We start from the raw sequence: 24020 nt of genomic DNA, 5'->3' as shown, positions 1-24020 counted from the left end.
TTGGGCAAGCTAGCAACCAGGAGTGTGGCTTATCAAGGTGGGCAGCCGTGGCAGCCCACTTGTGCATCATGCCCAGCCTCCTCCTCCGGTGTGGTACGTCCTGCTCATCACAGCATCCTGTGTGGGGGACAGAGGGATAAGAAATAGGGGGTGCTCTGTAGGAGCCCAGTGTTGAGCATGTGTCTGAGACCCAGAAAGATGGATTTTCATGGTTTTCACACCAGCACCTACTGCTTGAGCAGCTTTGCTGGGGTTAGAAGGAAATGTTCTCTAAACGCTGACTTCTCCATGAGAGGTTAATCCAAGTTTGTTCTTTGCACTGAAATGATTGGGACTGGCTACAAGCCCTCTCCGTTCTTAAGCAACAATCTTACAAGCTTGCTGAAGCTCCTTAGTCTCTTTATCCCAAAATAGCCCAAAGTGCAGTATCACCATTTTCCTTGCAGGGCTTCAGCAGTGGGACTGGAAAAGCCTTTTGGTTTTGACCAAACCCTTCATCAAGTTCCTGTCATGGATTTTTATTTTTTTTTTTTAAATGGAGAATAAACCAAAAGCCTTCACCTCTTAAACCTCTTAGTGGGAAATGCATCTTTAATCCTCAGTTTACTACTGAGATTCCTTTTCCAGTCTGATCCTTCTGGCAGCAAGCTGCCAGGGCACAGGGAAGAGCTGACAGTTTCTCCAGTAGGTATTTTTCTGAGAAGGAATTGGAAGAAAAGATTCTGCTTAATGAATTGCTCTGCCTCCTATGTAATAACATATTTATGTTGTTATGAAGCCTCCAACGAAGCTGCATCTGATAAGAGTGATAGGTTTCCAGTTTGATCTTATTTTAGATTGCATCAAACCGAGGATAAAAAGACTCTTTGTTCCAAGAAGAAAAAGAGAAAAAAAAGAACCAAAACATCTGGTGAGAAGCTGATGTGCTCAGGACAACTCTGAAAGAGGTTGATAGTGATGGATTACGACACACAACTTCAATACATCCCCACAAGTGTTACGTGAAGAGACAAGATAATTCTTCCCTTGTCTAAGATTCTTTTTAAGAGTTTTCTGTTTTTCAGAGAAGGGGAGAGGAAAGAGTGTAACAGTGAACTCCCTGTGTGTTTCTCCATGATCCTTGCAACTAGTCTAGTCTGAACTGAAGGCTTCTTTCAAGACTCATGTATTTGGAGAGTGCTAATTGTAGACCATATCCCGGCTCCTCTTTGAAGCCTTTCATGATGGATCATCTCCTTTGCTGGAGCAGAGACCTGCTCAGGAGCTCCCCAACGGAGGATCCAGTGCCCAGAAGAGGACCCTGAGGAGTGTTGGGTTTTGGTGTGTTCAGTCAGGTCTGCTAGATAGAGGTCCTTCATTGCTTGTGGTACCTGAGGATTTGGCCCTTATTCTTTCCTTCCTCTCTCAAACCACTAAAAAAGGTATTTTCTACTGCAGATTATGAAGCGTTTCCTACTTTGTCCTTAAAAACAGGCTTGCATCATTGGACCCTGTGCCGATTCCTGCTGCATGTGCACAGCTTGCAGTTGGAGGTAGAGTCAGACCCATGTAGCTAAGGGCAGATCTGGGTCCTGAGTGAGAAACTGAGGGAGCAGTGTGATGGGAAGGGGTGTTCTGTTTCATTCAGAAAGACACTCCCAAAACCCAAAGGAGCAATGCGTGGGTAAAGTGCTTTCGTGCAGATCTTTTCAGGAAGAATCAAGTCTGTTGTCAGCATTTGTGACATTTTCTCTGTTCCCTTTCTTTGGGCAGTTTGCCACTGTAGCATACATAGGTGACATTAGGATTTTCAGACTGTCATTTCCGAAGGCACTCTTATCTACTCGGTACTTGATATTTTTCCAGGACACAGAGGTGGCTCTTTCCCCTCTGTTAATTAACTTTTTTTGCCCATGTTTGCCTGCCTTATAAATTCCTCTGACATCAGGTTCTAGGATTAAACAAATTGATACCACATTTCTAGTGTGAGTGTGACACTGAGCTGACTGCCTTGGAGCCTGAAAAATTCTGACACACGAACAGAGCAAATACAGAGGAAATTCCCATTCAGCCTCCCCTGCACCCTCCTGCCCGGCTCCCTGGGAACCAGGCTGCTGACTTGAATAGCCTGTGTTGATAGGAAACAGGGCAGTCCCAAAGCCTTCCCACCCATCAGTGGTTTTCTGCTCCAAGGATGCCAGTTGTGATATTTTTCAGAAATACCTGTATCTATTCACTGTGTCCGGGCTTCACTGTGATGCAATTACAGAACAGTGCTAACCTGGTAGGGAGCCAACTCCATGCAGTAGCCAGATTAAGTTGTCTTATTTGGTTAACAGTGTTTTGGTAGTTTGTTAAATCCTGGTAGGAGTAGAAAGGTAAGGAGTGGAAAGAGCAAATCTTACAGATTATCTGCTCTTGGTTGATCACTTCTGTTGCTATAATCCTGGTCTGAATGGTGAGCTGTGGGAATAAGCATTTAATGTTTTGCTATTGTCTTGTCTTAAACATGTGCATTGTTTTAACAGAATAAGCATATTCTCTAGCTATTTTTTCCAGTTTGCTGTTTTTATCACTGGTGTGGAACATAGTGCTTGTTTTCTTTATCTGGAATGAAAACATTAGTTCATCTCAGATAGCACAAGCCATCAGATGGTAAGGCATTATAAAAGCTGCTGACACGGGACAAATTCAGACCTGTGGTGTGCAGCTTGAAGAGACTTCATGCTCTTGTTATGAGTCCCTCAAGATACTCAGCTACTCCCTCAGCAGCAGCAAAGAGAAACAGGAGTTGGTTGTGCTAGAGTCAAATCCCTCTTGCCTTACTGAGGCCAGGAGGCAGCAGCAATGTGTGTGGGGAGGCCAGCATGGATGCAGCAGGTGAGACAGCGCCTGCTTCTTCCCTGCAGTCCTCCATGTGTGAGCTGTGACACTGCTCTGCAGTAGCCTTGGGCTGGCTGAGGTTAACCTGGGTCTTGCTACATAGCACATGGTGAGGTCCATGAGGGGTTTCTGCAGGGTGCTGGTGAGGCAGACAGGTTCTCTCTGGCTGTCCTCTCCCCCTCGCTGCGTTAGCTCCCAGTCTGGCTCATCCAAGATGCTCACCAAGTCCATGGCGGGGCTGGTTCCCAGCTACACCCTGCCACCTCTGTTTCTTATCCTGAGAGTGCTTCTTGGTATGAAAGTGCAGGAAAATCATGACTTCACATGGGCACAGCCCTTCCTCATGACCATATTCTGCCCCTTATTTCTTGGCCAGCCCGTAGTCCTGCCCTACCATGCATATCCTCAACCCATGGTATCTCTAAGATTGGGGAGAACATGGCTCAGTGCATTTTTATCAAAGTGTGAATGTTTGCCATACAGTACTTAACATTCAGGCCTGCTATGATTCCTCTGACATTATGCACAAACTGAAGCCAAAAAAGACGATACTCTCAATACATAATCATAAAATAGAAGGTATCATACTTTGCCGGCAGCTGACTGCAAATCAAAGGAACAGGCTGCACAGTACTTAGCTAACACCTGCCTTTGCAATATGGGAAAATTCCTGATTTGCACTCTCCTTAATAGAGCAGTCTAGTAACCAGTTCAGTTTGATGTTAGCAGCTACTATGAGAGACCAGCTGTACACCCAGACACCTTACACAAATATTATGGGGTGTCAGTGTTGGGAAGTGGCTTGCCAGCTGATGTTTCTCGGTGCATCTAGAATGAAAAGGGCATGAAGAGCTCTTCCAAGGGCAGTCAGCCAGAATTCTCTCCTTGTCCAAATGTTTTTTGGGTACCCCCGTTTCCTCTAGGAGTTATCTGTGACAAGACTGGGTTTCAGGGTAGCATCGTGGTACTAGTGCTAGAGGCTGTGCTGTCAGATACTTATCAGCATGCACTAAATCATGTTCTCTTTAAAGATACATATTTCAAGAGAGATGGGGACAGGAACACCTGAAGCAGGAAAAGCTGTGAGGCATAAGGAAGGGGATTTACTTTCATTGCACTACCTCTTTGCAAGGTATTTTTAACATCTGCACCTCCTCCAGGCTCGTTTTGCATCAGCTGCAGATGCTCTGACAAAGTTAAAAAAAAAAAAGAAGATAAAAAAAAAAAAAAAAGCCATGATCTGAATTACACTGTTTTGTCCTCAGTTCCTGGCTGTGATGCTCATTAGCCTGGATGGGATTTAAGTGTGAAGAGGGAGAGGGCAACAGACTCTAGTGCCTACCAGGGACAGTAGGAGAGGACTGGAGTTCCTCTGTTGCCCGGTGCTGTCGTGCTCACTGGCTGTACCTGGCTGGGGGCTGTGTCTTGGCATCCCTGCTGTGCCTGGCAGGGGGATCTCAGCAGCGTAGGACTTCAGCAAGACTGATTGCCTGAGACATGTCCACCCAGAAACCCCTGAGGAGGGGGGTTGGGCTGTAGGTGTCCTAGCATGGGGGGGGCAGGGCTGGACTGAGGCAGCCGGGGCTCAGTTTTGATCTAGGAGCATGAGATGACTTTTTGGAGCAGTTTGGTGAGCGAGTGGGAGGAGGGTTACAAATATGAGGGAAGAATCATGATGGATTTATCACAGCCTGAAATAAATTAACCTCTGGGAGGAATGATTTTGTAATGATTTGCTTTTAGATACTCTGACACATCCAAATAACCCCAAACCTTCTGCAAACATTGTAATGAATTCAATCTCCAACATCCTGTGAGAAGGATAGAAATAGCACTATTTACATGGTTAAAGGAGCCAAGGATGCTTCTCTCAGTATTGCATTTTACACCTCTGGGACTGGCCTTCTCTCTTGTTTTTGTGGCTATGGAGCCTCATGGTGGGGTGAAATGCAGCAGCAGTGAACAGCTAGAGAGCTTTTCTGAACTCAGTTAGCTGAGATCCTGCAGCCCCAGTGTGTTACACTACACGCCGTGGCTGCAGCGGCTCCCGGCACAGCCTGTGGCAGGTGGGCCCACGGCCAAGGGGAGCCTGCATGGGCCAGGGCAGTGAGGCCAGGAACACGTGGGGGAAGAAGCAGGGATCTGAGCCCCGTCTCAGCTCATGTCAGTGGTGGCTGTGGGCATGGCTATTCCCTCTATGGGGACATTGCCACAAAGCAGCCTGGCTCCGTTCCTGAGGGGAAAGTGGTCAAGTGATTTAATATTCAGCACTCTCAAATGCAGTAACGAATTTGATAGCCAAAATGATCTGCTAACCTAGCCAGCTGAGGGGACGTTTGAAGGACAATCCACGCCCATAGCCAGGCAGTGTGATATTTTCTTGTCATCAGCCTCCTGCCTATTCCTTTCCACTCCAGGGCAGTTAATCATAAATGAGATGTTTGTTCGATGCTGTTTTCATGCATGCTCTGCCCTGTCTCCGTTTCCAAGAGACCGTGAAGTCGGTGGGTTACATCCCACCCCGGCTTCGGCAGCATTTGCAGGAGGGCCGGCTCTTTCAGGGGTACCCGGATTGAACCACACATTTTGGCTGCTGAAGGCTTGGGCAGGCCAATAGTTTTCTGAAGGGAAGCCGAGCATCCCAAAGTGCATCTTCTCTTACTCACAAATGTATCTTAAATCCAGAGTGCTTAGGACAGTGCGGAGGTTGTATTAGTTCAGCCATCGAATGCACCCTGAGCGCCTCCGTGCTCCACTGCGAGGGCTGCTCAGCTGGGGGTTGCAAGTCAAGAGCTGGGAGAGATGGCTGGGTTTCAGTTACAGACTTCTATGGGATAGTGTAATTCTCTTTGGGCCTGACCCAGAGTTGGCTTGAGTCACTGAGTGTATCTGTTATCTTCAAGGAGATTTGGAGCAGCCCTCTGCTTGCTGCTGGTTTGGCTTCTGCCGTGCTCACTTGCCTTTCTGTAAAGCTCTTGCAGGGGCTGGGAGCATGTGCTCTCAAGCAAGCGGTTAGCAACACATCAGCTGTATACAGGGAGAAATTTCTCTGACGCAGCAGTGGAGGGAACATACACTGTATCTTGCAGATTTACTCCTTGTAAAACACCTCTAGCTCTCCATAGATATCTGCAGATAATCTCCTGCCAAGTGAACCCAGAGATATTTATAGTGCAGTTTCAGCAATGACATAATGTCAAGTTAGCAAACAAATGAACTTTGAAATAAAAGGAGAGCAAAAATACAGTCAAGAGTGCATTTATTTTAGAGTCAATAAAAAAAAGGTTAAATAATAATAGGGAATGTTTCAAGGGTGGGTCAGGTTAAAAAGCAAAGAAAGCAAAGCATTTTCATAGTGCTGTAAGACTGTTTTGTGTGCACTGACTTTGAATTACAAAGACAAATGATAAAAACTTTGCTTCCCACTGAGATAAAGTGCTGTGGTGCCGAGTACCATACAAATGCCTGCAGAAAGCTAAGATAAATGCTCCTTCAAAAAGGATTGAAACTGCTCTGAATTCAAGCATTTAAAAAATTCTATATTCCATTCACAAAGTTGTGTAAAATTAAGCAATTTTAGCTATGGGTGTGACTTTTCCCTTGCTTTCTGTCTTTTTTTCCTCTGTCTCTTTCCTCTGTTTTGTGGTGCCGGCTGGCTGGAGGTTATTTGAAGCTCTGCTAGCACAGCAAGGTATTGGACTGATGCCACCCTGCTGAAACATGCACTCTGCTTTGCCTGGGGTGGGAGTGTGGAGGTTTTTGTCTGGTCATGTCACGTTTTAATTAGAGCACCTCACACTTCTGCTGCTCTTTATTGTTTGTCAGGGAGCTTGGGCCGCAGCATGGGGCTCTTCCTCCCCGTCCATATTCCTCCTGGGGCCAGGCCCTGCTCTTCCCCAGAGGCAATCCCCACGCTTTCCCCCTTTCTTTCGTTTCTAAAGCCTGTGTGGGAGAATGCACCTGACCAGCAGCTTTGACAAACGTGTAGGAGTCTCCTTGCTGGGGCGGCCATGTTTGCTCTCCCTAGTTTCAGGCAGGTCTCCCACACGAATCCTGCTTGAGGAGGTAGGGGAAACCATTGTGCAGCCAGACCCTGCTTACTGACAGCAGGCCAGGAGATGGGGGTTCCCCAGGCAGTCGGTTCCCACTGCCTTATCTTGGTTTACCAAACCAGGAGATTTTTAAAGGGTTGTTCGTGGCTTACACTGAACCTGCAAGCCCTGGTGGGTAACAGCACATGGAGAAGTGGTGGAAGTGCTCATGCTTTTGGGTGCTATCAAGTGCAAGGGCTAGCAGGATCAGGACCTCATCTGCAAAATTTATCAGCAACTGAGCCGGTGGCGGTAAAGGCAGTCTTTGGGAACCGTTGGGATCCTTTGGGATCCATTTCCTTGTTTATAGTCCTTTCAGAGAGGCCGGACACTGAAAAGGCCTTTTGTCCTGAGGGCACCAAGGCAGTGTGGAAGGATGCATACTGCAGTAAAACAACTGTCAACAAAACTTCAATCCTCGTCACAAATCCTGTGGCAGCAGAAATCGGACGGAAGAGGCTGGACAAGAAGAAAGTTTTAATCTGCCGTGACAGGAAACAAAGCTGTGTCTTGTCAAAAATTTCTGCTCCCTTTTTTCTGCCTGCCTGTCACACGTCAGCAATCCTCACTATGACCTTCTTGTACAAATGCAGCTTTACAGAAATGAGCTCAGAGAATGAATTGTAACAACCTGGTTTATAAAGGAAGGAAAGGCTTAGGCAGGCACTGTAACTTAAATTGCATTTGATATGACAAGTGCTGAGCCACAGGATGTTTATATTTGACTCCTATTTTTTATATTGAAGCAAGTTGCTGTTTTTCCTGTTGCTTTGACGGTGTGGCACAGTGATGCCTGGGTACTCACAGGCACTGGGAGGGGGGTCCCATGGGAGACTGGAGCCCACGGGACACACTGCCCTCCCTGACGCTCCTCTCAGCCAGGAGCATGACACAAGCCTGATGATGGGAGTTATTCTCCTACGAAAGCTGGTGAGCAGCAATTCCCATCACATAGGCAGGAAGACTGCTCTGTCAGTGCAAATGCACATGATAACCTGTTTTCCAAGGGCAGGGTCACCCCAGCACCCTGCAGAGGTTGCTCCACAGCTGTTTGTGAGCAGGAACCCAAGGGCCAGCAAAATGCAAACTCATCCTGAATGGCTTCTGCCTAAAATACATCAACTACAGAGCACTCTGGTCAAAATTGCTCTTAGTCAAGCTACTAATGACATGGCATTCACGAGGGTAGGACGCATGCCCAGTTTCAAAGAGCTTTTACCCTAAGGCACCCATTTGCTAAGGGTTCTATCCTGGAAATAGCTAAGGACTTTAATGGGAAACTCTGTAGGACTGTGCAAGTTCAGGATTTGAAGCTGTCAAGACACACAAGATAAAACACGATTTTAAATATATGTTTCAGCTCAGCTATGACGTTAAGACAGCAGTCCTGTAAAACTGCCAGCAAAATCATTGGCAATCCCAATCAAATTATGTTAAGCATGGTAACTTCTTTGTAATTGGTTTATCTCAGTGCATGCTTGGAACAAGGAGGTTTTTTATTCTTTAAAAAAAATAACCCTGATATTTGATTTCATTCAAATGAATTTTATTGCTGGGTAAGGAGAAATGTAGGGTGTGTCTGCAGGTGGATGTGTCTTTGTTTGTAAGGACTCATAAGAACTTAGGCAATTATTTTTAAAATGTTGCTGACTCTGCCTATGCAAACGCTTGCTTCTCCACAATAAAGAGATTGCAGAGGACAGGAGGAGCTCCCATACCGAAGAATTTTTCAATTTGACTGCCGAGTCCTCTTGCCTTTCCTGTCCTTCCCTATAGCACAGGGTATATTCAGTCAGTGATTGTCATAGCAACCCTTTCTTGGGTGGTCTCATCTCTTTCTGGGAGATAAATTTTTCATTGAAAAAATAGTAAATGGGCAGATTTCAAAATGTGTGGAGGGGAATTAGTCACCCAAATTCCACTGGCATTCAGCACGTCTCTGTCTCACCTCTCTGGTTATGGAAATACCTTCTCAGGATAGGTTTTTTGGGTGGGTTGGTTTGGGAGGAGGGTGAGCGCATTGGAGTTGGGGTTTTTTCTTGACAAAGTCTTTTCAAATAGTTGTTCTAATATACATGTTAAGTCTAATGAGGACAACTAGTATGTCATTTAATCAGAGACTTCCATGTTTTCTGGAATTCTAGGCAGAGCTGGAGTTCTAGGGCAGAGCTGGAATTCTAGGGCAGACTTTGAGCAGGAGACACTTATATTTCCCTTTTCCTTGCCCCATGTATGAATTTTGTCTCCTTCACTTTTCCTTCCCTCACAATCAGCAGTGAGAAAATTTGTAACTGCATTCACACCAACCACTGTACTAATGCAGGGTAACTCAAATTAGGGGGTAAACATGTAAAGTCTGAGGTTACTAGGGAGCTGGAATATTTCTATGCTGAGGTTGTCTGGAGTGAATTCCTTCCTTTTCCAGACCTGGCCATTCAACTACATTTTCTTTCATTTTAGGGGAGCACCTGCGAATCTGCCCACAAGGCTATACCTGCTGCACCAGCGAGATGGAGGAGAACTTTGCAAACAAAAGCCGAAGTGAATTTGAAGCCATGATGAAAGAGGCTGGTCGCTCTGTGCAGACGACCCTAACAGCGCAGCACAGAAGCTTTGACAGTAAGTAAAACCTGCTCGGTTCCCCTTGCTCAGGATCCAGTCACTACTTAACTTTCCAAGCACTGTTCAATCCAGGGATTCGTGCTTGACTTGCCTTCTTCTGCATCTTGCTCAATAATTTGCGTGAAATGTTGACCTTCAATAGGAATTGTACCTCTGGCAGTGTTTTTGCAAGACCAAGTCATTTTGAGAACTTCATTTCAGTGAAGCCATTGAAGGATGCTGGCAGGCACTCATACCAACAAATTGCATACCTTGGCAGCGACACAGCTTTTACAAGCATGGCGTAATCGAGTCTTACCACAGCAGCGTAACATTTGAGGTAGTGATGTAAAACTTGGCACTATGCCTTGAGCTGTAAGTTGAACAATATGGTAAAGGTGAGTGGATAGCCCTCACTAGGTGGGGAGGGTTTAAGGAGGCATGGTTTTTTCTTGTCCTTTCCACATAGATTGCAAATGAAGAGGTGGTTAGTTCACATTAGATGCTTATACCTTTCAGTTTCATACAAATACCAGAAAACGTTGTACAGCAGTGAGGGTTTTAGAGGCTGTGGCACATAAGATGTCGTAGAGAAACATACTCTCCAAAGTACAAGTATCCCTGCTAACGTGCTAAGCAAAGGCTAAGGATGGCTCTCTTACTTCTATTGTTCCCTGAAGAATCCATTTTGCAGTGCACAGTAAGCCTCAAGGTCTGAAGGCCACTGGAAATAAATGGTTTATTGGCAAAATTGAGGTGACCTATGACTCAGAAACTGTATCCATTATCAGATTTTGAAGAAGGTCAGACATTTAGAATCACAGTCCTCCTAACTTTATCAACAGTCATCACATGGAGTTATCATGAAAAGAATAGGAGTTAGGGAAAGAAGCTGTAATAGCCAGAAAGGTGGAACTGGAAATTTCAAGCAGTAAATAATAGATCTAAAGAAATAAGCCTGACCTTCAGGGAGCTGATAACCAAGATTAAGTGCTTTTGCACTAAATAGAAAGAAAAAGCAGTGCATCTCTGCAAAATGCATTGTAACTGTGTGGCCAAGGTTGACCACAGCAAAGGCATTCCTTTAAAAGCTCAAAACTGATTGATTTTCACCTGCCTTAAAAAGCGATAACCAGGATTTTCAAAAGAGCCTTATAATGCTGGTTGCTCAGACTAATGTCTGAATGGGACCTGACGTAGCTGCCACTGAGAGTGATCACTGACCTCTGAAATCCAGCCCTTTGCAAGGGTTAATGCAGAACATCCACCAGCCTTGGCACCTTCTCCCTCCACTGCCTGTTGCAGCATTGGCTGGTATATCTGCTCTTTATTTTTTCCACAGACACTCAAAAGAACATAGTCCTACATCTGTCATGTAAGAGAGTGCAAAATTTGATGGAAGCTTTGAGGATTATATTGACGAGCAGAAATTGCCTAGTGAAGAACTGGTTTAGTATGAGTGTGATGTTTTGGAGGATTAATAATAGTAACAGCCATAAGAATAATAGTAAGCAAAACCAAGCATATGAAAGGGGGATGCTTGTGTTGAGATGCCAGTTAGAGCTGTAAGGGCTTTCCTTTTTTTTTTTTTTTATTTTCTCCCTTGTTCCCCAGCATTTTACAAAAAGAGATCTTCATTTCTGTGGTGCATACCTGAGTTTCTTTTAAGCATCAAATAAAGTAAGTGTTCAATAAGCCAAGTATTACTTAAGACCATAATGCACAGATCATTGGTGTTTTGCAGTGAGAATAACCTCACTTGAGCCCACAAGGCCAAGAAGATGTCTCCTGCTCCCATTATACCTTTTTGGTTTGTTTAACTACCCTTGCAATCAATATAGAGTTTATAATTTATGCAAGACATGATTTAAAAAAAATAATTCATCACATTATGTCCAAGTTTCAAGTATGACTTTACCTACAAGCAGTAGTATTATTTTTTCTTTAGCTACTGTATAGATGGTTTAAAATTGAGGGAGTTCTGGTCATGGGGCAATGGAATCACCTCAGCTCCTGAAACATTGCCATAGAAACCACCCTATCTTCCAGTTAATGTTATTAGTCTCACAGTTAACAAGACTTGTTGCAGGTAGTGGTGTTTCAAGCTGTTCAATAAAAGAGTTTTTTAATGTCAGATTGATAAGTTCTAGTCTTTCTGGCACCGGCTGCCTGGTTTTGCTGGATTTCCTCAGCAGCAGCTTAGAGTGCGGGTTTTGGTGTTGCAGAGGTATGGATGCACAGCTTGTCTTCATATTAGTGATTTCGTTTGGCCTTAGGAGGACGTAGTGGAGGAGGCTCCACTGGATGGGGATGTCTAACACTTTCTCATAGTATTTGCAGCCTGGAGATCAGATTATTCATATATTCTCTGCTACCAGGTGTGGCATATTGAACTTTGGGCCTGGAGCTGTCTTTTTTAGATTCATCACGGTAAATCTTGCTTCTGTAATCTCACCGCTGATCATGGCAATAGTCTCTACTTGTAAATTTCCCTGAAGCTCCAGCTAGAAAATAGCAAGGCTACAGCAATCTGCCTCTGAAATAATATTCTCCATGCTAGTGTTCAACAGTTTGCTTTAGAGAATAATTCATCCTTGCAGGTTGTGCTCTGTAAAGCCCTAAATTGTCAGAGCGCCTCTACTCTGAGCTATGGCTTTGTCCCATTGCAAGGAATTATAATCTGTTGTTTCAGTCTCACTGGCTGCTTTTGGGGCAAACACTGGCTAAGAGCAGAGTGTCCTTTATCTCATAGAAAGTATTTTTAGAGAAAATATACATCTGAAATACAGATGACATATGATAGGTATAGCCATATATTCAAAAGTGATATATGTGGAACAGGATCCTATGGTTTGAGTGCTCTCTCTGCATAGTAGAGGATACATGCCTTCTGGGATGCCCTTCCTCCAGGATCTTCCAGGGCTAAATTTGAAGTTTAACAGCCTACAGTATTGCTTAGCTGCTTACTAGTGCATTTGTTGTTTTGCTTTAGTTTGTTGTAGTTAGCAGGATCTGGGGGCATGATATTTGAGCTAGACATGTGGTCATTGGCTTGGTGTTAACCTTTTAGCCGAAAAGGTAGAATTTTGCTCTACAACTGATTGGTTTTAATTTAAAAAAGAAAAAAAAGCACACTGATTGGGATGGGAGCAATGGGATCGTATGCTTTTGATAAGTCAGTGTTAGGGAGGACTTTGGGGTCAGGGTAGCGGTATTTCGTTAGCAGGATTATATGCACAAATTCTTTGTTAATTCTGATGTCCCAGGGCTCTTGGTCAGGCTGGGGGGGGCGTGTAGTTATCTGGGTGCACAGCCTGTGGCAGGGACCTACTGAAGGCTGCTAGGTTGGTTTTGGTTAGAGTTTATTTGCCTGGAAAATTGTAAGAGAAAAACCTGAATAATGAAAATGAAAACAACATAGGAGTCTTGGAGGCAGCTGGGACAGTCTCTGTTGAGACTGGTACTAAATATTGTTTTAAAGATGCTACCGACAATTATACGTGCCTCAGAGATTTTCATTGCAGAATGTGCTTGTTTTCAGACTGCTATTATCTCAGTGGATGGGAAATTTTCGGTATCTGTTGTTATAAAATAAATACTTTGACAAGGAACTTTGTTCAAGCAGATTGTTTCAAGAAACTGATGAGAGTTGCCTGTTGCCCCCTCTGCTGGCTGCAGAACGGGAGTTAGCCAGTGAAGTCCTTTGGTTCTTGAGTTGTGCTGAGAGCAAGTTATAAACATGGGGCAGGTTGGGGGGGATTCCTTGGGAAAATGAGCTTTTTTTTTTTTTTGCATATCACACAACTGTATGTCAGTGTTGTACAAAGTCCTGGGACTTTCAAACTCCTGTCCTTCCCAATGAAGCTTGTGCCTCCATACTCTATTACAGGGATGAGCCTAGAAAAACCTCTGGACCATGCAGGAAAGGCCAGAGGAGTGATTTGTGATGCCTGGTCAGAGCCTGGGAAGGCTGCACGGGCTGGGGCTGTACGGCTGGCAGAGGACACGGAAAGAGGGAGCAAGAGCAAGCGGTGCTTAGAGTGACAATGAGGGGCTACAAGCAGCAAGGAACAAGGCTGTTTTTCTAGTCTTGATGAAAGCTCCCTTGTTGAGAGTTTAATCCTTGTCCGTCTCTCTCTTTTCTCCCTTTTTCCCCACTTAAATCACTTTTTAATAATACTGCAATGCTGTGCCAATCTTTCCTTCCCAATCATTTTGGTACACTTAGCAAGCGCTCCCTGTGTGTCTGCTGACCTTTAGCTGTGAGCCAGGAAATCTGTCCTTTCAGAATTGTTTCATGTTTTCAGGAAATATCAACAAGCCAAACTGAAAATCTTGGCTTTTATTCCACACTGCACAGTCTAAAAATGATTTGTAGCTCTCATAAATTCTGGGATTTTTAAGCTGTGGCAATCAAATGCAGATTAAAAATTATGTATTTCATAAGCAGCTGCTCATTGGAAAGCTGATGTCATGTAAAAGCTTTCGTAATGTCCACTGTTGCTAGCTGGAAATTGCGTATGCAAACACAGACCATACAGATAATTAACATTATCTGAGAGTTAGTTTTAGACAGTTACATATTTCTTATGAAGATGAATCATTGTTTTAAATGTTACAACTGATGGTTTAGATTTTAGAGATTTCTAAAGGTCCCCATGGTACCTAATGTTTCAGTCCCTAAAAGGACTCTTTGGGGAGAGAGGCATATATACATACATTTATTTACATATACTCTGGATGCTTAAGGAAGCTGTTCAGGAGGCTGTGGAGTAAGCCCAGCAGGCAGAGCTCTGTCCTACCCCACTGACTTTAAACCTGGACTACAAAATCCAGACCTGCATCTGAATTTTGCAGGTGTTTTCTCAGTTGATGATAACATGAACCAAACCCTGCCAGCTGGAAAATTTAAGGTATCCCAATTTGGTGGCACACACACCAAAAGATGTGTTCTGAGAGATGTGGGACTACTCTGTGCGGAAAATGATTGACACAAGACTAAAGCAATGATTGTCTGGGCCACAGGGACTGCAGTGCCTATGTCCCCAAACACATTGCCCCAACACAACTGCTCTGCACTTCCAGCGTCCTGCTGCCACTGCTCTCGGCTGTGGGTGTTTCATGGAGGTATCACGTGGTTTGAGTTTGGTGAGGTGCTGCCTAAAAGATACTGTGTTTATGTAGAAACAGGAAATAAATCTTCCAGGGGCTGGTTGTACCTCAAAATATGGAAATGCTGCTGTGTTTTGAAATAAATTCCTTTGTTTCAAAGGTTGTGGAAAGGAGCACTTCTGGAGTCAGCGGTGTCCCTGTGGCAGTCCCAGCCTGTGCTCAGTGAGCTGGCTACCTCCCGCCGCCCCTGGCATCGGCACTGGCTGCTCCCTAGGGCCAAGCGTTTGAGTTTGGACTTTAAATGTATTGCTTTTGACCCAGAAGCCCATAATTAGCCAGGAACACTTTTTTTGTGGTAAGTCCCCACGCTGGGGCTCTGCCCCTGAAAATGTGGTGTGTGGCCTCAGTTGGTGGCCTTGGCCATGGGCTCAGCTCTGCGGAAGAGCGCTGACCTCCAGGGCATCCAGGGCAGATGGGAGGTGGCAGCAGGTCCCAGTGCCTGCAGGGCAGCAGGCTTAGCCGTCCCTCCAGGTGCATGGTGGGGACATCGGGATGACTTCCACAGCTCACCTGCTGTTAGCTTTTACAAACATCAATCTTGTATTGGCCTTCTGCTGGTCTCATAACTGAACATCTAATATCAAGCAGTGCCTGTGCACAGGCATCTTTTCCAATCTGAAAATTATAAACAGACCTAAAACACTTCAGCCCCCAAACAAAAAGCTAGTAGAGTCAGGGAAACCGAGGAAGAGCGGGGAATTAAGGGGAGGAAGGTGTTTGAGATAAGCAGGAAGCTTAAAAATCCTTTTTCCTAGTGACATGACAAAGAAACAGGAGGAAAAGAAACCTGGGAGTCAATCACTTTTGCTAAATAAATGTTCATCACCTGCACCGTATTTCTCTGACAGGTCTGACAGGTCCTGTTTGGCAAAATTGTGCTGCTCAAAGCACTGTTAATTGTTTTGTGACCCCTCCTGCATGGTGCTTGGGCAGCATCATTCAGAAGAAGCCCAGTTGTCCCCCAGCTTTGCCTCTGGGGCATGTTATCAAAAGTACTTACAAGATGGGCTATCAAAGATGATTCCTTTGGCTCCTCTGGACTTCCTGCCCTTAGGGTTGGTTTTGGGATGAGATAGAAAGAGAGAGAATGTCCTTTAACCTGGAAATAAAAAAGCATGGTCCCAGGTGGATCGAGGACAGAGAAACAAGTAAGGGGGTTCCCTTGGAGGCCTCCTTAGGAGGAAGGCAGCAAGCACCGACGCTTGCCTCCTTCCTTCTTTCCCCCAAGGAACAACCTTAAGAAAACCCCAGCACGAGGCAGGACTGATGCTAGTCCGGCTGTCACTCCCCCGCAATCATGCTCCGCAGAAAGAAGATGCTTTCATGTGTGGTGCTGAGCATCTCGTTTGGTATTTATGGTTTCCTGGAATGGGGTGCGGCGTCTACTGAGGCGCATTCCTGGGCTCGGCAAGATTAATCCTGACAAGTAGCTGCCTCAGGAAAGCAAACGCTTAGACTCACCTGTAACAGCTCCAGCACCTGGAGTTTTCTCTCCCCTTACAGCCACTTCTTTTCACATTTAATCTGTAAGGCTCTGTTGTGTGCTGCAGGGTATATTGCAATGTACGTGCAGCACTTTGCTTAACAGATGGCATAGGCACAATATTCTCTTTTATAGAAAGAAAAGAGAACAAAATAAGGCAGTGGCAGTGGCTGGGATGAGAGCACTGCACTGAGGTGCCTCCTGCAAGGGCTTGCACACCCCAAGAGGTGAGCTGCTTCATCCCTGCAGAAGTCAGATTAGGTAGAAAAGGTAGATCAGGCATCTCGGTGTCAGCACCTGTCACCACGTTTTGTCACACACTCAAAAAAAGCTGCTTCTGAGTGCTCAGAGAACAGTGAAATGTGCATCTGCTTGGGGACATAAAAGAAAGCACCTGCTCCTCTGAGATACTGGATGACACAGGCATATTTTGCAAGAAATTACTGATGTCAAGATAGTAGTTTCAGAAGAAAGTGTTGGCAGAGTTTATTTTGAAGTTCAGGAATCAATACATGAATCTCTTTGAAAACCTCTGATTTCACAGAGTAAGCAGCCAAGCAGCCAAACTTTTATTACAAGCACTGGACGTTGCCTTCAGTGACTGAAGAAGCATTACACCCAGGTGGCTGGATGGAGGTCAGAGCAGTGAAACAGGGGATGAACAGCTGAGGTTTTTCTGCATGGCTCAGCAGAACAGCCTGTGTCTTGAACCAGTTTATGCTCATCCATCTTCCAACTGGTTTACTGGTTTCCACATGAAGCAGTTTTCACCCTTCAGCTCTCTGATACTCAGTGTTTCTCGTAAGAGGAAAATACTAGGATTTCCTGGGCTGCTCTTATTGCAAAGAAATGTAGGTGCTCTGAATCAGCTCTTGAGTGGGTAATTGCCCCGCAGCTTAGCACTTGCCAGGAATCACATCTTTGTTCCTAGCCGGGTGCTGTGGTAATTTGGGAGCATCAAGGGCTCCAGCAGCAAGGTGCTATCCCTGCTTACAGATTGGCATACACAATAGGCTTGAAAATACACTACTGAAGTATGTGGCATGTCCTGACATAGGAGGTTGTATTATTTTGAGTACTTCAAGATACCTGTTCTCGTTTGAGATTATAGGAGTACTTTGTTCTCTCTCATCAGAAATGATTGCAGCAAACTGTTGATTCTGCTTTATTAGTTATTGGCATTGAAGTAGCACATTCATAGAGCCAAGAAGCGTCTTGTAACTGTAATGCACTGCAGGACATCCTGCCTGGCTGAGACTCAACCTGTGGTCCAAGGACTTTGCTTAAACAAAAACAAACAAACCAACAAACTGGTTTGGGTGAGTGGACTGTGGAGGGAAGAGATAAGTGGAAAGTCATATGACAGGTTTGTGCTAGAGGTAGGAACAGAGCTCAAGTCCCTTGGCTTTGGGTAAGGTGCAGGAGGACCAGAAGTCCCTCTAGTTCCTAAAATGCAGTGATCCTCTTCTGGTAAGAGAGCAAAAGCCATCATGTCATTCCGTGTCTTACAGGGGTTTATCAACCAAGACCTTTCCCTACATTCATTCTCAGCACCCTCAACCTAAGAGGGAATAGGCAGTGGCTCTAAATGCCACTGGGTCATTGGTATGAGTGGTTTTATGTGTAAGGCTCCTTCCAAGGTGGAAGCAATGATCAAAATCATGAGGGAGGTCTGCAAACAACTTGTATAAATGGGTGCAAGGGTATAACAGAGTTTTTCGGCATGTGGTAACCTGTGTGATTAGTGGAGTTGGGCTGATTTTTAGAGTGTAGCATGACCACCAGAGGTATGAATGGGAGCTTGAAGGTGCTCTGTGCCTATGAAAACTAGGCTGAGAATTGATCTATCTGCAGGGAGAGTCAAAGATAATCCCTCGCTGTGGTAGAAAGAAGCTGAATGCCTTTGCTGACAACATTTCACCTTTGTATTTGCTATGGCTGCTTAAGGATGCTTCACTTCTCCCCCACTTTCCTATTCTCATTTCATTTCCTCCCTTCAGACCGACACAGCTTCTTGCATTAAAAAGCACAGTTAATATGGTGTAGTATGTGCAGAGCTTTTTCCAATGCCTCACTTTCCTTCCAGGCTATGTTGGGTTATTTTGATTCTATTTTTTGTATTTTCTGAAATCAGCCAGGTTAGAGGGAAAGAAAACCCTCATTTTACCCAGCAGTTTGTAGCTACTTCCGAAGAAACTGAGTAGTGTTAAGTCATTCTCATTAAACCTGCAGGTTTGGCCAAGATGCCAATGAGCTGGGTTTGTTTCACTGTAAAGAGAAATAGAAAGCAGAATACCCAGCTTCCATAGGACTGGATTCTGCAAAATATGAGTCCAGCATCAGGTGCTTTGAGTCGGTGGAGCCAAGGGTAGGATACACTACGAATTTTACTTCAGCTAGGTTCCCATCTTTAGGAGAGGACATGTAAGAACGATAGTTTCATCAAGGGCCCTTAAAGATTTCTCTTAAGTAATACACATTCTAATCAGCTGCTATCCCAGCAAGATCTGTCTTTTGCAGAAAGTTGCTCTACGTTGCTCAGCAATGATTCCTGCTGACCAAGGGGGTAACTTCAGTGCATGTTTCACCTGAAGGCCAGCATGAGAGCAGCCCATACAAGAGCCCTGGTAGAAAAACAGTGAGGCTGCATTCATTAGTAGAGAAAAGAAATAAGGATTCATTTTTTCCCTCCAAAGCACCTTTTTATCAATTACCTAGCTTAATTTTTGCATGTAATGCTGGAACTCTTGTCTCCATTTGTCATAGCTGCACCTCCAAGAGGGATGCATACGTTTCAACGTTGATCACTACATCTGCTACTTAAAACAACAACCATAATCTCTTTCCCCGGTTCAACCTGCAAGAGCTGCCAAATGAGAGTCTGAAACAAAATTAAACATAATAGGAAAAATTACCATAAAAAGAGCCATGAAAATTGCTTGGATTTTCATTCTTACATGAAGAATGAGGGCTGTGATATTTTTCAAAGCAGTACAGTCAAGAGCATTAATTCATTGGAACTCAGTGGCTTGGAGATGCTGATTAAGGGAAAGGGTCAAATATATAAATATATATATGTGTATGTACATATATAGACAGGTGTGTGTATTTCAGTTGAAATGGGGCAAGCTGCAATTTTAGGAATTGCTGTATTCTTTATAGGTACTACTGGGAATGAATATTATAGTATATTTACATGTCAATAGGTAATAAGCTTGTTATTTTGACTTGGGAATGCCACAAATACCTAGTTAAATGTGAATGCTAAATTGCGGACTCCGGCTGTTCTTAAACAGAAGTGAAGCTCTAAATGAAGGAGAAATCGGATACAGGAAGAGGAGTAGCTTCACTGTGAATACTGGGGTCTTCAAATTCTTGGTTTTCATTTCCAGTAGTGTTTTGCAAGTAATGCACTGCTGAGCACCCCAGTGGTGACTGTCTCTGCTTTGCAGGTTCCCAAGCTGCATGGCAATGATTAAAATAAATAAAGCCAACACCCCCAATCTCCCTCCCCAAAAGCCCGACACAGCTGCGAGCTGGGGATCAGACTGCTGGTTAATCAAGGCTTGGGGAAATAATGTTTGTTACAATTTAAGATCAGTGTCGAGTCTGGATTCAGCTTTTAACACACTGGAGATAATTGAGCAGCTTCCTACGGCCCCAGCGGTATAGCGATTCACCTGTAAAATGCAACCTCTGTTTTACTGCTGCTAAAAATGAATAAATTGGTCCTCAAGGACTAATGAATGCCAATAAAAGTATTGCGCGGCAGCGTGTAGTAAACTTGTCGTGGAGGAAATGGCTGGAATTTACTTTCCTGAGAGCAGGATTTCGGCTCTCTTCTGGTGTGCCCATACATGCCTGTGGCTCTGCTCCTGCCCTCCCAGTCATTAGGAGAAGCAAGGGCTTAGGTGGAAATATCCAAGAATAATATATAGCCATAATTTTTTTCCTTTGTGCTTTATTTGTGACATCTGAGGGCAGAAGTAGAGCATCCTGTTTGTCTTGGTTCACTGTAAATCAAGGACTTGTCTTAATATTTGGTCTCCAATTTTGGCTCCCAGTTAATAACAGTAGAGAGGTAGCATTCCTCCTCCTCCCCCAACACTCACCACTTTGGCTTGCATCAAGAGCCTGGGAGCGCCAACTGGTCTTCCTCCTTCACACTTTCAAGTGAATAGGAAGTCTATGCAGTTGGCTGTACCCATGACAAAAACACCCAGTATTTTAAATGTCAGGCATGCATTTGCTGGAGCTCAGAAAAATCATGGCTATTTCAAACCTGAATTTTGTCCAGCTTGAGGAGCTCTTTGAAAGGATATAATTGGTTTTGTTTCTGCAGGATTTGGCATCCTCTGCTTTTCTGTTGCAGTAGTTTTTAGTCAGGTTGGAGAAGATGTGGTTGAGCTAAGCTGGGTAAGCTTTCCTCTCATCCCCTCGCCATGTCAAGCTCCCTGCAGGTTGTGGTAAAGCCCAGCCTGGTAGCACGTTTGCCTTCCTGGTAGTGCCTGACCTGTCACCATCAGGTCCCTGAACTGGTGCACAGTCCAGCTTCTGTTTGACCATGTCTGCTGTATGAAACAGGTAAGAAACACTAAATATTTTCATGTTTGCATAGTCCAGCATGAAAAAGCAAGAAGGAGAAAGACTAGAACTGAGATTTCTCGTGCAGTCTTAATTTGTGCTTCCCTCTCTGGCACAAATAAACTATTGATACTCACTCTTTAATGATGTGATCCTAAACTATTTTTTTTCTCACAGGCCCCTTGCAGGGCATATGTAGATGATGTCTGCTGAATCATCATCATTCATTGGGTAACATGGTACGTTATTTACTGTACAGCAGCCAAATCCTGCACTCAGTACATAATTATTAATTTCCTCATAGGCTAATTAAAGATTGTATCATAATGCACACTGTCGTGGTTTAACCCCAGCCAGCAACTAAGCACCACGCAGCCGCTCACTCACTCCCCCCCCATCCAGTGGGATGGGGGAGAAAATCAGGAAAAGAAGTAAAACTCATGGGTTGAGATAAGAACGGTTTAATAGAACAGAAAAGAAGAAACTAATAATGATAATGATAACACTAATAAAATGACAACAGTAGTAATAAAAGGATTGAAATGTACAAATGATGCACAGGGCAATTGCTCACCACCCGCCGACCAACACCCAGCCAGTCCCTGAGCCGCGATTCCCTGCCACCCCCTTCCCAGTTCCTAAACTAGATGGGACGTCACATGGTATGGAATACACTGTTGGCCAGTTTGGGTCAGGTGCCCTGGCTGGGCATGAGAAGCTGAAAAATCCTTGACTATAGTCTAAACACTACTGAGCAACAACTGAAAACGTCAGTGTTATCAACATTCTTCACATACTGAACTCAAAACATAGCACCGTACCAGCTACTAGGAAGACAGTTAACTCTATCCCAGCTGAAACCAGGACACACACGCGTCAGGGAGCTGAATTAAGGTTTCACCAGCAACTTGATTTTTTTCCTTTCCCTAAGTATGGGGATGTTTGGCTTTGCAATTCTAAGACAGACTTGACTGTAGTCTTTACAAATCTAACATAAGGCCCCACCTTCACCCTGGAGATTCTGGTTTGTGGCATCAGATCGGCAGCAGCCATTTTGGGAGCCCCGTGCTCTGGCAGCTGCCTTCCCCGCTTTGCCAGGCAGCTGAGTGTGTGCTGCTAGCCCAGGAGGTGCAGAAAGAGCCGCAGCCCCGATTGCTGGGCCAGCCTGCCTCCCTCCCCTTGATCACCGCCTGCTCCAGCGTGCTGTGGCCAGACAGCTTCTGGGGGAAAAAAGCAAAGGCAGGTAGCTGGTCCTGTTGTAAAGCACCGACTCCTTTCCTTAATCTCAGCCTTAGAAACAGTTCACATGTTTGGCTGACCTTCTTCCCCAAAATTCATCTTAAAGCAGATCCCCAGCACGGAAGGTTTGTGTAAGATGTGTAAGCTAAGTTTGCTGTGAGGTATATAATTACAGGAGCAGAGTAGTCCAGGAGCTTTTCAGTCTGCTCAGCAAAAATTTGCATCAAGTATGATTAGTTAAGTGATATCTTTAAAGACCTCTTTATGTGATTACCCCTTTTTTTTGTTGTCTAAAAGAGAGAAAATGACATATTTAGACAGCAAAAGATTTAGAGAGGGGTAATGTTTTTATTACTTGTTTCTTCGGTGTTTGGCACAGTGTGGTTGAGATCTTCCAGCGCTATAATAACAGTTATAATAAATGTGCATTGCTAATGAAATTGTATTTTTGTACTTCCAACATCACAAGTGAACTGATACAGACTCAAACTGTTACCTGAGAAAAAAAAATAGCTTATCTTTGTTGTTGCCTTTAAACTGTGATAAGCATTTCTGTTGGAAAACAAACAAGTGCTTTTTTGCATTTTTAAAGTTAATGCACAGAAAGTCTTCGGTTGATTAGCAGAGGTCCTGCGTAGGATGGCTGTTTCATTACCAAAAGTTTAAGTGAGCTATAAATATATTTTATGTCCTTGTACGAGTTCAGAGTACCATGAACTATCATTAAAAGATTCTGGGCACTGCATGCATAGGAGCAACATAGGAAATAAATGTTTGACCTTTCTTACCTTTGGTCACCAGTAAGTAATTGCTCTCTATGCTTCCTGCCTACATTACTTACTGTTTTGGCTTAAATACAAGAGGAAAATGCCTACTGAGAATGCTGAATGAACATTCACAATTCAATAGTTCTTCTGTTTGGATTTTTTCTCTTCTCTAGAAGGTGCAGTGGAAAATGCCAAGCTATTAAGAAGCTAACAATTACCTTTCATTATGCAGGCCAGCTTCAGCTATGAACGAGAGAGATTTGCAGTCTATTGTTATTTCCTTTTCTTTCTGAAAACAAAACAAGAAATGCTAATCGAGACATTTTATACAGCTGAAGCACAGTGTGTCTGACACAGTTCTGTTTTATTCCTAGCCAAGGAAAACACCATACATGTATCATACTGGAGTCGGATCTGCCTGTGGATTAACATCCCCGGAGATTTACTGGGAAGCTGACTCACCTAAGAGTCTTTTCTGTAAAACTGAGCCAAGTTTTGACACTGAATAAGTTGATGTAACTGGGTTAGGACATGGCCCAATGATTTTCAGGTTTGCACTGAGGAATAAAGCTGTGACAGACTATATAATTCTGAAAAAAACCCCCAGAAAATTAAATACACAGTAACAAATATAAAATTTTATCTCTCGGGGCCAAAGAAAATAGAACAAGCTGTTGTCTGCTGTGTGTAAAACAGGGAAGGAAACCATTGGTCAGTGAAGCTAATGGAAATGAGTTTACAAGATCTGACTATCTGTTATTTGAATCTGTAGTTACTGAGCTTGGAGTGCGAGCCTGTTGGGCTCACAGCCTCCTGCTTACGATAGCTGCACGCTGCAGTTTTCTCTAAGCTCTTTGGGGCCATTTTCTTGATTTGTTCTGAGTGCTGGTGGGGCTGCCTGTGCAGCCTCACAGCTGGGACCTCTTTGGTCAGCGATGCTGAGGTCAGTAATGCTCCTGGAGGAGCTGGAAGTGTCCGCGGCAGCAGTTCGGGACACTTTTGCTGGAGGTGTTCACGGTAGAGGGTCAATAGGCACCTGTCTCGTGTATCTTCGCAGGGAAGGGACAAGGTAGCCAGCATGAAATGTGAAATGCTTGCTGTAAACCTACACCCGCTGCCCAGATAACAGCTGCCTCAGGAGTCTGCCCAGGTGAACTGGGGGTGAAATATGAGTCACCCCGAGAACTCATCTCATCAAACTCAACTGCTGAGTGAACAGTC

General features: G+C 44.4%; 1 protein-coding gene across 2 annotated transcripts in view; it reads left to right on the top strand.

The window, feature by feature from the left end:
• The window catches only part of GPC1 (glypican 1), a 231916-nt gene that overhangs the window by 98907 nt on the left and 108989 nt on the right, over positions 1 to 24020 (top strand). For both annotated transcript variants that reach the window (XM_069792007.1, XM_069792008.1), the window contains exon 2: positions 9414 to 9572. In XM_069792007.1, the coding sequence (XP_069648108.1) occupies positions 9414 to 9572 (159 nt within the window). The remainder of the gene's footprint in view (positions 1 to 9413; positions 9573 to 24020) is intronic.

Source organism: Haliaeetus albicilla, chromosome 9 (assembly GCF_947461875.1).
Source record: "Haliaeetus albicilla chromosome 9, bHalAlb1.1, whole genome shotgun sequence".
Classification (NCBI taxonomy): domain Eukaryota; kingdom Metazoa; phylum Chordata; class Aves; order Accipitriformes; family Accipitridae; genus Haliaeetus; species Haliaeetus albicilla.
This window is presented reverse-complemented; position numbering and strand designations above follow the sequence as displayed.